This window comes from Penicillium hordei, assembly GCF_028827395.1.
Source record: "Penicillium hordei strain IBT 12815 chromosome Unknown utg000003l_segment0_segment0, whole genome shotgun sequence".
NCBI classification, from domain to species: Eukaryota; Fungi; Ascomycota; class Eurotiomycetes; order Eurotiales; family Aspergillaceae; genus Penicillium; species Penicillium hordei.
The window spans coordinates 1,545,886-1,560,971 of record NW_026623144.1 but is presented as its reverse complement, the minus strand read 5'-3'; the positions used below and the strand labels follow the sequence as shown (position 1 = coordinate 1,560,971).

General features: G+C 45.5%; 5 protein-coding genes across 5 annotated transcripts; 4 read left to right on the top strand and 1 right to left on the bottom strand.

The window, feature by feature from the left end:
- Nucleotides 1-131: 131 nt before the first annotated feature.
- N7537_005833 (phosphatidylinositol 3-kinase VPS34) lies at nucleotides 132-2,918 on the top strand (the record flags this gene model as incomplete). Its single annotated transcript, XM_056896890.1, has 2 exons — nucleotides 132-232; nucleotides 287-2,918. 2 exons carry the CDS (start codon nucleotides 132-134, stop codon nucleotides 2,916-2,918), a joined length of 2,733 nt encoding a protein of 910 aa, XP_056752675.1.
- A 4,468-nt stretch (nucleotides 2,919-7,386) lies between these two features.
- N7537_005832 (uncharacterized protein) lies at nucleotides 7,387-8,271 on the top strand (the record flags this gene model as incomplete). The annotated part of the gene is made up of 2 exons (XM_056896889.1): nucleotides 7,387-7,997; nucleotides 8,070-8,271. 2 exons carry the CDS (start codon nucleotides 7,387-7,389, stop codon nucleotides 8,269-8,271), a joined length of 813 nt encoding a protein of 270 aa, XP_056752674.1.
- Nucleotides 8,272-10,560: 2,289 nt separating this feature from the next.
- On the top strand, nucleotides 10,561-10,947 carry N7537_005831 (uncharacterized protein; the record flags this gene model as incomplete). The annotated part of the gene is made up of 1 exon (XM_056896888.1): nucleotides 10,561-10,947. The coding sequence occupies one exon, from the start codon at nucleotides 10,561-10,563 to the stop codon at nucleotides 10,945-10,947; it is 387 nt and encodes a 128-aa protein (XP_056752673.1).
- Nucleotides 10,948-12,315: 1,368 nt separating this feature from the next.
- Nucleotides 12,316-13,406, top strand: N7537_005830 (putative GTPase MTG1; the record flags this gene model as incomplete). The annotated part of the gene is made up of 2 exons (XM_056896887.1): nucleotides 12,316-12,579; nucleotides 12,651-13,406. 2 exons carry the CDS (start codon nucleotides 12,316-12,318, stop codon nucleotides 13,404-13,406), a joined length of 1,020 nt encoding a protein of 339 aa, XP_056752672.1.
- A 196-nt stretch (nucleotides 13,407-13,602) lies between these two features.
- N7537_005829 (pre-mRNA-splicing factor ISY1) lies at nucleotides 13,603-14,449 on the bottom strand (the record flags this gene model as incomplete). The annotated part of the gene is made up of 2 exons (XM_056896886.1): nucleotides 13,603-14,352; nucleotides 14,447-14,449. 2 exons carry the CDS (start codon nucleotides 14,447-14,449, stop codon nucleotides 13,603-13,605), a joined length of 753 nt encoding a protein of 250 aa, XP_056752671.1.
- Between the last annotated feature and the right edge of the window lie 637 nt (nucleotides 14,450-15,086).

Here is a 15,086-nt window from a genome sequence, read left to right as displayed (position 1 = left end):
GAAATACACCGGTCCTTGAAAAAAAAAAAAAAAAAACCAAAATATGTGTGGCTACATTTAATGATCGCGAATGCTTCGTCGCGTCGCGTGGAGCTTGCACGTGACCTCCCCGCGTCAGTTGCTTATCAGCCATGACGCAGCGACCTGTGGCACTCTCCAGACGGGGAACAGAGATGGAAGCCTTCACCTTTGCCGTGACCACTCAAGTGGACATACCTATACGCATCAAGATGTATGTTCTCCACTTCTGATAATCGAGGCTTTTCTCTCATTGACGCATCCACAGTGGCTCGTTAGAGGGGAAGCAGAAACCGATCCCATGCACGGTGCTTGATGAAAATGCAGAGCTACGGCATATTGGCTCTATACAAGACCCTACCTCCGATCTCTATGTGACCGTTCAGATATGGTCGGAGTCAAAGCCATTGGGCGTGCCGATGAAGACCAAATACAAGGCTTTCAAAACCACTCGAGTATGGAATGAATGGCTGGAGATGCCAATGTCCATCAAAGACGCCGAGCGTAATGCTCAGCTAGCAATCACCATCGTTGATATGTCTCCACTCGCTCCCGATAGGATTACGCACATCCCATTCGGTGGAACTACAATCGCCTTGTTTGACGAAGATGGAAAATTAAAGATGGGCAGACAAAAGTGCAAGGTTTATTTACATAAGGACGCAGACGGCTCTGCTACAACCTCTACTCCATCCGTTCTCCCACCTAAGCGTCGTAAACCGAATACCCGGGATCCTTCACAGCAGTCACCCGAAGAGGCGGAACTAGAACGGGTCGAAGTCTTGATCAAGAAGCACGAAATGGGCGAGATCCCACGTGTTGACTGGATGGATCAATTGCTCTTTCGCGAGTTAGAGAAACTGAAGACAAATGCAGATGAAGCGGCTCAAAAGCGCGCTCTTGAACTTGACGCAGCCCTACAAAAAGCTCCGAAACACGGCAAATATCAGGATGATAGCTCTGACGAAGAGAACCTCGAAGATGAGTATTTCAACCTCTATGTTGAATTTCCACGATTTGATCATCCCATTGTGTGGGCGGATCACGAGTATCCTCCTCCGCCCATTTCCTCTTGGCCTCAAAATGCACCTCCCCACCCCAATGCTACTCTTAAGCCAGTTCCAGAGGTACAATTTGGCCCTGGAATTTCGCACGCCGATCCCCATAATATCATTCAAATCTACGATCCAGAAGTTGGCCAGATTGGAAACCCGTGTGAGGACAAGCACCGGCGTTTGATCCGAAGCCATCGAACCGGCATCATGGATCGTGACCTGAAGCCCAACCCGAAGATCAGGGATGATCTCAATATGATTATTTCCTACGAACCGACACAAGACCTCACTGCTGAAGAGAAGGATCTTGTGTGGCGCTTCAGGTATCATCTCACGCGGGAGAAGAAGGCATTGACAAAATTCGTCAAATCAGTCAACTGGCGGGATGTTGGAGAATCACGGCAAGCAGTTGAAATGTTCCCTAAATGGACTGAGATTGACGTCGATGATGCTCTGGAGATCCTGGGTCCTACCTTTGATAATCCCGCGGTCCGTTCATATGCTGTGGAAACACTGCGGAAGGCAGACGATGAGGAGTTGCTTCTATATCTTCTTCAATTGGTTCAGGCTCTGAAATATGATGCAACTCCGAATAACCAACCTGATGCAGCTCCGCAGGAGTCCTCGCTTGCACATTTCTTGATTTCGCGTGCAGCTAATAACTTCAAACTTGGCAACTACCTACACTGGTATCTCATGGTCGAATTCGATGATGCCGATGCAATCCAGCGTCGGCTATTTGCGCGGGTTGAATACTACTTCATGATTGAACTGGAGAAGCTTCATCCCGAGCATAAAAAGACACTATTGCACCAAGGTGAAATGGTGGCCGTGCTCTCCAAAATAGCCAAGGACGTACGCTTCGCGCGTGAAAACAGAGTTGGCAAGATTGAGATGCTGAAAAAGTATCTCCGTGACCCTGATAACGACCTGATAAACATAGATCCACCACTTCCCTTACCTTTAAATCCCGATGTTTCAGTCGTTGGACTATACCCCGAGGAATCGAACGTCTTCAAGTCAACTCTTTCCCCTTTGCTTATCACGTTCAAGACTTCTGAAGGTCGCCGCTATCCGATGCTGTTCAAAGTCGGTGATGATCTTCGCCAAGACCAATTGGTTATCCAGATCATCATCTTGATGGATCGCCTTTTGCAGAAGGAAAACCTTGATCTCAAACTAACTCCTTATCGAATTCTTGCCACCAGCGCAACGGCCGGCGCTGTGCAATTCATCCCTTCGATTTCTCTCTCCGCGGCGTCAGCCAAGTACAAATCCATTCTCGCTTATCTACAAGCCAACAACCCAGATGACAATGAGCCTCTCGGCGTCCGCAAAGAAACAATGGATACATACATCAAATCATGTGCAGGATATTGCGTCATCACATACCTCCTCGGCGTTGGTGACCGGCATCTTGAAAATCTGCTTTTAGCGCCAGATGGCCACTTCTTCCACGCCGACTTCGGCTTCATCCTCGGTCGTGATCCGAAGCCTTTTGCACCCATGATGAAACTTTGCAAGGAAATGGTCGAAGGCATGGGCGGCACAACTTCGCCTCACTATCTTCAATTCAAGCAATACTGCTACACCGCTTACACCACGCTGCGGAAATCCGCGAATCTGATTCTTAACCTCTTCAGTTTGATGGTGGATGCTAATATCCCTGATATTCGAGTGGAGCCTGACAAAGCCGTCTTGAAAGTGAAGGAGCGCTTCCATCTTGAAATGACCGAGGAAGAAGCTATCCGTCACTTTGAGCAACTCATTGCAGACAGCGTCAATGCTATCTTCGGTGTTGTGATTGATCGCTTGCACGATTTCGTACAGGGCTGGCGGGCATAAGGTCTCTTCATTTTGAGATTTTGTGCATTCTTGGATGTGTATTTCAAACTCCAAAGGAATTTCCATGCTGATCCTGCATACACTTTATTTATCTTTGTTTTGGTTCCGGATTGCAGACATTCAGGCGTTTTGGGAATGATGCTATGGGATTGGAATTTCGCTTCTGTTTTCATAAAGCTCGGCGCAATATGATGGGTTTATAAAAATCAGGATACCCAACCTATATTATTTCGTCTGCATAGCAATGATTTCTTGAAGCTTTAGTATAACACAGGTGCCCACCCAAACCCCTATAGTAAATGCGATATTTTACAACCTTATATCTCAGCAACCATGTTGTTGTTTGATTTTATTGTCATCCGATAGCTATCGATAAGAATTTTAAACACTATAGATCAGTTTAAAGAAAATCGAAAAGCTGCATTATCATGGTATTGAAAAATTACGTTGCTCAAAGCCAGAAATATATATATCTCAATCACAACGTGGTAAAGATTTTCCAACGTCCTTACAGAGGCTAGATATCACCTAGAAAGCATTAATATATAGGGAAGTTTCTACATAGTATGCTGTTGTTGAGATATCGAGCTGTAATTTCTCGCATTTACTATGGTGTTTTAGGGTGGCCTACTCGCTTGTGAAATACGTTAACCTTTGATGTATATCTAATCAGGCCAAGCCTCCGGTGAACCACAGGGTGGAATATTCGTTAAATTCAAGTGCCATATAATAAATATATATTTCTAGTTTATGACGATTTTTTTCATAGTTCCCCTTAGTCATTTCCCTTGGTCTCCGGCTGTTGTCCATATTTATCGGGCTAAGGCTAAAGACGCGTGACCTCGGATTAAGAACTGCAAGAGAGTGGATTTTTATGGCACGAGTGTCCGTCGTTGATAGGGGTATGACGAATTACGAAGTGAAGTCTTCTTGATCTTGACTGCGCATTATCCTGTTTCTCTATAGATGAAAAGTATATTATAAGAACCATACTTGAAATTTTGGACCTCAAAAGTAAAAGCTGCCAAGTTTTGGGCTTAGCGAGGTTCGTCTAGTCCACAACTGGAATTTTTATTTTGGAGCTCGGTAGTTGGTACAAGGCCTTAAAGTTGGTGGAACGGTTTGTTAAATGTTAAAATAAGGTTTAACACAGGGTTGGAACCATGGATGGCTCCTATGCTTATTCCCGACTTCATAAGACGTCCACGGGACGCCTAAAGGTATAGCACGTATCTTTAGCATATTTTACTCACATCCCCTGATGTACCGATAGAAGCACCATACTTTAGAAAGCGACCAGGCATTTGAACCCTGCTAATGACTCTGTATCTACTGCAGTCAAGACAGTGGAGCTGTCTCTTTTTGTTTAGCGTATCTCCACCCCCTACGATGGATCTCGGGATCGTGAAGATATACAATCCCCTTTTTCCTCCTCTTGGTGAGCGCGTAGAGAATCATCAGACAAAGACCACGGAAAATAAAGTCAAAATTGCGAGACTGCACAAAAGGCCAGTTTTCTATAAAATTAATAGCCAAAATCAATTAAGGGTGTTTGGACAACGTTGGCTAGGAGATTATTTACCCACGCGCCATACATAATATGCCTTATCTTCTCCGTATTAGGCTGTGAATTTCTTACTTCATTATTGTATCGGACTACGTATTATACCCGATGGAGCCCGGTCAGACGATAAAAGAAAAATTCAAAAATAAAATGTTGGGAGGGATCCGTTTCTCGTTCCTGCATCTGTTTTTCCCTTTTTTCCCCCTCCACTTATCCACAAAGAATGCACGGGGATTTACTTCCTAGCTTTATAGTGTGGAGCTTCTATGACTACTTGATACACAATAATAGCGGAGAATTTAGAAAGGGTTCTGTGCTATATACCACATTTACCTGCCTTGCTACCTGACATACTGATATCTCCCCCTAGATATCTATGTAGGCAAATAATCAAGAAGAAACGAGGGACTAGGAAAGTGGACAGATATTTATGGATAGTTTTCGATTTGCCAGGGCTCCTTAATCAATAGGCGTGGAGAGTACACAGTCTAAGAACAGAATCACGCCCCGGAAATACTGGCTGTGTTTGGTGTAAGATTCCGATACAAAAGATACCTGTATGAATTACTGGGTGGGACCGCATAGGGTGCTGGTGGGCGATAAGACTCTGGGGGTGATGTGTGTCGGGACACGCGGCAGAAGAAAAATCTCGGATACTACATATAGGATTAAGGAGCAAAAGACAGGTGAAAAACGGATGGAGTCGAAATAGAAACTCGAGATACGTTGAATGGGGCTAGAGAGGAGATGGGGAGAAGTGAAGTGTAGGGTAAGAAAATAAAAGAGCGGACAAGGGTAAATAAAAAATTTGTACGGAGAACGGCCGAATGATCTGGAAGGGATCTTCGGGATTCGTATGCATGATTTAGAGATTTAATAATTTAGGTGAAATGGTTCAATGGTCTAATGGTCTAATGATTTGTTATTTATTATTTATTTAATAATTTAGTTATTTACTATTACAGAGCACAAGCTTGGTCAGTTCGTGCGATTCTTTTCACCGTTTAGGAGCTTGTTAGATTGGTGCGAGCTTGGCGTCTACAAAAGCCGTTGAAGCTGGATTGGACGATGTACTGCACAGACAACCAATAATCTTTGGATGGAATCTGAGACGCAGAGGCCAACAATACGACAGGCTGTGACAACCCTGCCCCTCCCATCCCATAAGGTCTTAAGCCCGGTCCCCAATGCCGAATCGAACCTAGCCCGTGGGTGGCCTAAACCTTGAAATTGTATGCATGGGTGTGTCAGTGTGTAGTTCACCACTCCGTAGTGAGAACTATATGAAACTTTTCCACCCCTTCTCCACTACTTAGCATTTGGTAAATGCTTCTGCCTAGTCCACACCACACCTCTCCAAGAATTTACGGTACGATGCTCACATATAGATATGGAGACAACTTCCAAGTTGATAGGGAGGGAACATATTAATGTTTAACGTATGTAGATACATACATCTAGTGATGTAATTTACCAAGACACGGCCTAGACACACCGAATATACCGAATACATCCAAACTCCTCCTAGGAATAGTTATAGCACGGAGGATAAATGCTCAGCCACACATTCGCCACAACCCGCAGCAACCCCTTCATAATGCGGGTGATGACCAAGTATCGAGGGATCATATGCCCTTGTACTATCCTTTACCATACAATAGGGCCCCGCCGATCTCCCGTGACTCCCTCTGGAGAAGGTAGAAGTTCCCTTAGGGCGCACGTAGTGAAGTTCTTCACGGGTAGCCGTCGGACAGAGCTCCTTTCCCTCTCCACCTTATCTCCCCAGGGCTACATCTTGTACATACATATTCCGTCCGATGGTTGTTGTTGTTTTCACTTCGGGTAAATATACCATACACTGATCAATATCTGACTAGAAGAAGCTAAGAGAATCCCCGAGGTCCCAAAAAAATTGTAGATCAAAATCCACATCTAGAATCTACTATGTTCTTGCACATAACCACATTGTCTTTATCTTTTGGGGGTACTCCTTTGAACCCAGAGTAGCCTTCATTGGACGGGGTTTGGTGGAGCCCGTATACGCAATTTAAAATAAACAAGATAAAAAAGACAAAAAAGACAAAAAAGATAAAAAAAGATAAAAAAAGATAAAAAAAAGATAAAAAAAAGATAAAAAAGAAAATGAGAAAATAAGAAAATAAGAAAATAAATAAATAAACTGGGGATGGAGTGGAGCTTATACGGAGTACTGGTGCTTATGTAGTCATAAGTAGTTAGTTACAGTCCGGCTTCCACTTCTTCGCGTTCGCAATTGCTTTTTGGCTCCAGCGGGGCGGATCAGGGCCCGAGGGTTTTCGCCTGTAATGGTTGTAATGGTTTTAATTGCTTGTTATATCTCCCCACAGCCTCTTCTTCCACGGCGTTACAACCTTTTACAGCAATTTGTCCGCTCGGATTTTGTCTCCCGATTGGCTATTTCGGTTTTCCGTATTTTTCTAATTCCCTTTTCATTGCATTAAGCTAGATTACCCGACAGTCTGGGTACCGGCGGGCGATCATCAAAAAGCAATCCTCGGGGCGATCGTGATCTATGCCAATTGAGAACCCATTAATATCCACTATTCGTTGTACCTTTGTTCAGATTTTGCCAACACCGTTACCCCGTTCTTGTATGATGGAATTACAGTCTAAGTCTGTCACAATCACCTTGGTGACATATCTACATACACCCGTGCCCTGTGCAGATCTATCCTGTCACCTTCGCTGTTTCTCTTCATATTCGAATAAAATCTGGGCTGGCCATAAATATTTCATCTTCCCCCCTCCTCTTCCCCAGTATGAAAATACTCAAACCCAATCCACGCTCCTTTAATCGAAATCCCTCCCCTTACCCATCTTTACTTCTATCTTTACTTCTGTCTCTCCTACCGTTGGTAGTTAATCATGCCGCGGTCGCTAGACGACATCAACCTGGATGACCCGATCCTGGATCATCTCTTCGAGTTTGATTTGACTACTGTTGGTTCCATTTATCCTGAACCGTTCCGTGCTCATCGGTCACACGCTGTGGCAGATACATCCATGGCTCCTGCATCCCAACCTAGATACAATCCGTATGAGGAATCGCTGAGGCCGCTTGGTGGAAATTTTGCGCCTACACCTCCGCCGACCCATCGCCGCCCGAATCAGAACATACAGTATCATACTGTCAGCGGCAATGACCCTCGGGCCCTAGTTATACCTTTTCACGGCTCTGCGGATCATTTCAGTCGTACTGCCCCTCTCGCGGCTTCTCCGTTGCCATACCCCCAACAAAACCAGAACACCGCGCAGTATTTTACTGTCAACAACAACGATGCCCAGACCCCAGTTACAGCGTTTGATATCCCCGGTGATAGCCTCACTTGTATCGCCTCTCCCGTGCCTTCTCCGCTTGGACAGGTACAACCTCAGCAGCCGCCTTCCCTCTCAGAGGTCATTGCCCTGGGAGCCATAGGCAATGATGTTACCAATGGCAAAGCGCCCCGTAGTCCTGACAACGGACTTGAACAAGCGTGAGCCATCCAGTCCCAGTCTAACGAGGAAGAAGAGTGAGCGGCTTACTGACCAATATTCAACTATTCCAGTAACCCAGACAATATTATTCGATGTGACTGGCCGGGCTGCTCGTACCGTGGCACTTTCACAAAGAAGGGATCTCTGAAGCGCCATCGCAATGAACAGCATACTTCCCCGCGCTCATTCCCTTGCCAATCATGTGAAAATGCCTATTCCAGAAAGTCTCATTTGACCGACCACCAGCTGAAGGCCCACGGAATACGGACTTGAGTTCAATGGATATGGGTTTGGAATTTGGAAATTGGAGCATTGAGGTCTATATTAGAGATAGAACCTAGGTTTACATGAGCGGGCGCTATAATCGGGTTTGTCTACGGAAACGGCGCAGCTATAGGACTGGGAATTATTGTTTCCAGCAGGAGCATGGGATATGCATGGAATGTTTGATGTTTGGATATATGGGTTCATGGGATATATGTGATACATAGGAAGATGTACGGGTGATGCACGTCACATTAAGAGATCTACCTTAAACTGGCTAAGCCCTACCCCATAATTGGGGGTTGTTTCACACCTCATCTTGCCGAAATAGAGAACTTGTTATACGTTCTATCGTATGTCCTTGTATAAAAACACTTTAGCGCGGTGTTCGAGAGAAATACATGGTATGTACACGTTCTGATACTATCGTGGGGTAGTGAAAGTACGGCGAGGAAACAAGGATCTTTTAGGGACAGGGAGGCGAAATGTCTGCTGGTGGAGTTCCTTGATTGATTCAGGCGGGGAACAAACCTTGAAATACAAGGTTGAATGGGTCTCTAAATATTATAGGCTATACCTTGTAGACTTACTAGGATTTATACAAGAATCTAGTACAAAAGATACCTGACTTGATCACTCTAGGGGTGGATAACACTGGCTCCGGGGCGTGGTTAGCGGCGCATTGGGAGATACGGTGGATCAAAAGAAAGGGGAAAAAAATCACCCCCCAGCATACAGTTGGCGAGACAACGAGGGGAAGAGGTCCGAGTCCACAGATAGATCGTTCGGACCCCTCGACTTTTCATTCGCTTGAAAATGACATCTGGCATGCGCAATCTCTCAGAATCCCGACGCGTTAGGTTAAATTTCTAAATGGATCCGATAGGACAAAACCTCGGGGATTTCGACTGAACTACAGCTATTATAGTAGTTTAAAAGCAGTCCGATTGAAAATCTGAGGATCTCCAACTGGGATTTCGGGACTTTCTTGGGAACATAGTAAGTCATAGTTTAATGTGAAGAAAAAGCCCTGAAGAAAGCACTGGGAATGGTATCTTACTAATACAAGCATAAATTCGAGTATTCCAAGATTGGAAGTAGCCTTGAAATGTGGAAATTGCTTGGTGATTTCACCCAATTTTCACCTAAGTACGCGTAGAGTCGAGAACCGCCCAGGCGCTATTAGCCCGAATTCCAACCAACGTGTTAACGGGTACCTGCTTCCGAATTTAGGTGTCTATTATTATTGTATATCTAGTGTTTAACATCTGAAACGCTCCTTTCTACACCGCTTGGCTTTTGGTGGGTCTTTGGAGGCTGAAATCCGGCGACGGGGGTAGATCCCCCGTTGCGCTAGCTAAAGCATCGGGATATAAACGGAAGGATTGAACTATTGGTCTTCGTTAAACGGATAGCCCCTAGGAATAATGCCTTTGATTTCGTTCTCGTCATATTCATCTGCTGAGGATAGTATGTATTTTTAGCAGCCTTCCCTAGTTGGGTCCAAATATGCAAGAAAAAAGCAGGAACAATCCGAAAGGGAAATGGACACGAAGATATATTAGAAAATAATCAAAATCGAGGGAATCTATCCCCGTTCCTAACTCCGATGTCTTTTCTTTCCGCTACCTATGCACAGCACACCCGCGTTGTGGTGGTCGCTTTATCCAAAATGTTAATAGGTAATAGGAGTTAGTAGGGTCATCAGGTGTGTAGTCTAGTCCATATTACCTTTAGAGTAATATTCCGTATCCCTAACTCATATCATATGTGTATGAAAGTGCTAGGTTTATACGCTAGCTTGTCCTCTCAGTTTTCAAATTGCATGCATATTACAAGAAAATAATCTGGAGTCGCACGTTCTCATGGCCCCCAACAGCCACCCCAAACCTTCCGAGCTAGACCTTGGGGAAAAAAAAACCGAAATAAATTATTACGAAAAAAATGGCAAAAAGGAGAAGAAAATGAAATTGAGAAAGCTAGTCTCCACCCGTCCCTGTCTCTGCCCTTAGCGACGGCGCACACATGTGGCTCCCGAATGATTCGTGCGTCTAATAAACCGGCCGTATGCACCTCTTCCGACATGTACGAGGGCCACATGTCGATCTGTTTTTTCACCTCTTTTTTTTTCTATTGATATTTTGGTGAAATTCTGAACCACTTCGACTGAAATAAATACCAAGGTATTTCTCTTCCCCATGATGTTACAGAAATCTAACCCATTTCCCTTCCTTTCCTTCGTGCTACTTGCCTCTATCCTTCGATTGAGAGTTGAAGATACCATGCTCGTCACATAATATGGACCCGTATACGTTTGAATTTCTTCCCCAGCAGGAAGAGAGCATTCCCGATTCCATTTATCCCCAACCAGCGCTTGTTCGTCCTGGTGATGCCTCCACGTGGGCTTCTTCTTCTCCGTGGGTGTATTACCAGCCGGATTTTGTGGATGGAAACAATTCACAGTATCTTGCCGTCAACAACGGCAACAACGACGCTCAGGCGGTACCCACGGCATCTTTCGGCCCCGCGAGCCATACTACGAACACCACCCCTCTCGTGGCTCCTTTCACGCAGGAACCAAATTGGCAGGAGCCTCTTGAACCCGAAGGCATAGACAATAGCGTCAACAGCGTCAACGGTGACGAAAATCCCGATGCCCATCGTCAGGGACGTGAACAAAAGTGAGTTATCAAACTCGCTGTCTCGTACGGAGAAAAAGAGTCACTAGTTTACTAAGAATATCCAACTATTGTAGTAATCCAGACACCATTATTCGATGTACTCGGTCCGGCTGCACATCTACCTTCACGGTCAAAAGATCGCTGACTCGCCATGTTAAGGAAAGGCACCTTTTCCCGGGTTCATTCCGCTGTATAATTTGTAAAAGGCCCTTGAGCCGAAAGGCCAACCTAAAGAACCACATGATCAGAATCCATGGGGTGCAAGCTTGAGGTTTTAAGACCATTTTACTAGGATGGTTGATATCGAACCACGGTTTCTATTCACTGGCGCCTATGGTTGGAAAAGTTTATGGGAACAGCATTGCGATTGGGTGGGGTTATGGAATGTATGAGATTATGGGATGTATGGGATTATGGGATATGGAATATGGGATGTATGGGATTATGGGATATGGAATATGGGATATGGAATATGGGATATGGAATATGGGATATGGAATATGGGATATGGAATATGGGATATGGAATATGGGATATGGAATATGGGATATGGGATTTATGGGATATGGGTTAATGTACAATAGATAAGGCTTAGGTAATATGTAACATTTAATTGATATCTCTAAGGTTTTGTTTAATTTCCATAACCCGTAGAGAACAGACAAAAGTCATCCGACAGAAACCTGAGCCGGAGCTGCCAACATACTCAATAGTACAGTAGTCAGATGATCAATCTACGCCAGGTGAGATGGGCAATTTGACTAGAGTCCGTTGCAGGAAGTCCCAAAAAGTGTCCACTTTGTGGAGCATCTAGAGAGACTTTTGAGTGGATGTTGTTAAGCCTAGCGCTTGCGGAGGAAGGGCTTCCACCAACGCCGCAGGCCAAGCGGACGACGTTCCCAAGGCGAGCGAAAACGCCACCTTAATTATTCGTGGATGATCTTTTAAAAAGAACAACTCAAATGAAGTCATTTTCTTGTTAATCTTGTCCAGAGTACATTTATAGCTGCTAATTTAGGCTTCTGTGCGCCCTAAAGAGATGTATGCTATCTCAGGTGCCATAGGGTAGGCGGCACTAAGCAGACTCTTTACCTTATGAAGGCACAATATATCAGTCCGAAGAGGCTTATAAAGCCCTAGCCATCATAGTTAATGTACATTGTTGCGTTGCAACCATATCGACATGATTCATGTCGACGTAATGTTCACCGCCCGCCCTTCCGCCTTGGACATTTTGACGTGTTTTTTTGTTGCGGACCAGCTATTTTATTTCTTCGATCATCCAGTCTATCTAAACCGATCGTCAACTGCTCCGATTAAGATGAATCGTATTTCACCGGATTGAACAACAGTCTCCCTTCAACGAGCTTCAATGGCCCAGTTCGTTCCGCGCAATGCATTCCCCCATTATGGGGCCATCCCAAGGTCCTATTTCTTAGGACACCATAGGGCTGGTCTGACCAAGATGAAGAGCATGCTCTCCACTATCGACTATGTTGTTGAGTGTCGTGACTACCGAGCCCCCGTGACCTCGATCAACCCGATGTTCGAGGAAGCTTTAGGAAAGACGCGCCGACTGGTTGTCTACACTAAAAGAGATCTGGGAAGCATTCCCAAATCATCTGCCCAGAAAATAGTAAGCATTTTTTTCTCTACCATGGAGTCAGATAGTTGGCCGTTGTTGGATATCAGCTAACACAGCCGCAGACAGAACGCAAATTGCAAAGTTTTGACCCAAAGAGCGCCGTGTTCTTTACCAGCTCATCCTCACGTCCAGATGTCAGCCAGATCATCAAACACCTTCGAACCGATGCTGAAGCTCCCGATAAGTTAGTAGGTTGTCGAGTGTTGGTTGTCGGAATGCCCAATGTCGGCAAGTCAACACTGATCAACAACCTACGCAACTCAGGCACGGGTAAAGCCAAGGCTTTGAAAACCGGACAACAGCCCGGTATCACACGCAAGATAGCCACGCAGGTGAAAATAATTGACCGCGAAAACGGGTCACATGTCTACGTTTTGGACACACCGGGAGTGTTCATGCCGTATGTCCCGGAGGCGGAGAATATGCTCAAGCTAGCTCTCTGTGGCTGTGTGAAGGACAATGTCATTTCAGCGATCACTCTCGCAGACTATTTGTTGTATCATATAAACTTGAATGATCCGACAGTATACAAGCGCTGGTCAGAACCGACGAATGACGTGGTTCCGTTAATTGAAAAATTTGCGCGCCAAACTGGTCTGCTGGCAAAAGGTGGGGTGCCAATGATGGATGGAGCCGCACTTCTTTTTATACAGAAGTGGAGGCAAGGAGAGCTTGGTCGATTTTTGGTGGATGACCTAGAAGCAGAGCAAGAACGACGGGAAGATCCTACACAAACACCACGCATGAGCATGACGCAGGCCTTGAAAGTGGAAAGGACGACTCGAAAGAACAAACCGGATGCAACTAGTGATCTGTAACATACTGTATATACAATGAATCTGCCTTGGGAATATTGGTGAATATTCTGGAAATAATAATCAAGTGATGTCATTACGAACAAACGGAGGATGATGCTTGAAATTTGAAGATTTTGCAGAAGCACCTGCACCTGTAACGCCCAACCCAAGCAAAGGACAGAAATGGAAGCAATGAATCTTGGACGCAATATCTAAATCAAGAGATCTTGTCCAGAAGGCGGCGGCGCCGCCTATCCACGAGCTCCTCTTGGACCTCATCCAGCGTCGGGAGTCTCCATTCCACTCCGTCGCCCGCATCACCAGGTAGAGATTGCCAGCCATCTTCGACATCATCCTCTCCTTGATGACGCAGATGTTCAACAGACTCTTTCTCCTTCTGCTTCTCATATGCCAATAATGTGCCATCTTCTTCATCAAGACCATAGCCGAAGTAGTTGGCATCAACCTTCCTCGTCGCAATATCTCCACCGCGGCCAGACACTGCCTCTTCCTCCGCCGGTCCTTTCGCGCGAGTAATTGCAGCCTCGATCATTTCTTTGACACCAGGTAGGTCCCGGGCACGGCCATAATATTTATAGCCTCTGCCTCCGCCGGGGATCTCGCGCCCTTCATCGTCGTAAAGTCGATTCGATCCACGCATGTAATTCGGTCCGCCCAGGTTGCGGATTTGCATTTCCCACGCCCATTTCTCGCGCATGAGCTTGTTGATCTCATCGTTGAGGTCGCGGATCTGGTAGTCGCTCAGGCTTTGCACGTGGATGCGTGATACTTTGCGCGAAATTTCTTTGACGACTTGTCCGCGCCAGCGCTCGCATACTGGCACCGTGTCGATGGATGTGATGGCCTTGGGACGTCGTGTGCGCGAGATATCAATGATTCCGAGGTCTGCTGCTTGCTGCGCTCGGAAGCGGAACAGCATCGACTGCGCTTTTTCACTGTTGCGTGCCTGTTACATAGCGGGGGCTTGGGTTAGCAAAATGTGACTCGACTGAGATCTAGAGGATTCTTCATGGGTTTGAGTTGGGAAGGGTGAGGCTCACCATTTTGAAGAATTGACCAAGTCAGCGACCCGAAGAAGTCGGGTATCGTAGGCGTTGGCAGGGAAGAAATCCGGAGAGGAAATCATGAGCTTGACAGCTTGAAGTGAAGTTGCGCGCTAATTGCCGCTTAGCGCGCGGATATCACGTGCCTGTTTTCTATTTCTTCGATGTCAATCAGCTGTTAAACAATTATCTGTGTTTGATTTGGTGACGCTTTAGAATGCATCGTTTGTTTTCTAAAATCTCCCACGAAATGAAATGCAAAGCTTTCCATAGTCTTTCGCCTGTACTATGTTTTTTTCACAACCAACAGGTTACGTCATAATAGACAACTCGCTTCCGAATAATATATAGGTTTTTCTACTTGACTCGTCTGTCCACGTTGTAGGTGGGAATCCGGGGAATCTATATAATCTTGAGTTGTATTGCTCTAAAGAATATAGGCAATATCAGCCAGCATTTGTATTTGATGATACTCTACGTCCACTATACATTTCCAATGTCAATGTGGTACTCAAACCGTCGGAGTGCCTCGTGTCGGACAGCCTAAGTGGGGGAAATGATTAGCAAGATATATATTATTACAGGCTCGAAAACTGGAAAAAAAAAAACTGGGTGCATGGTCTCTCCCGTAAGATGC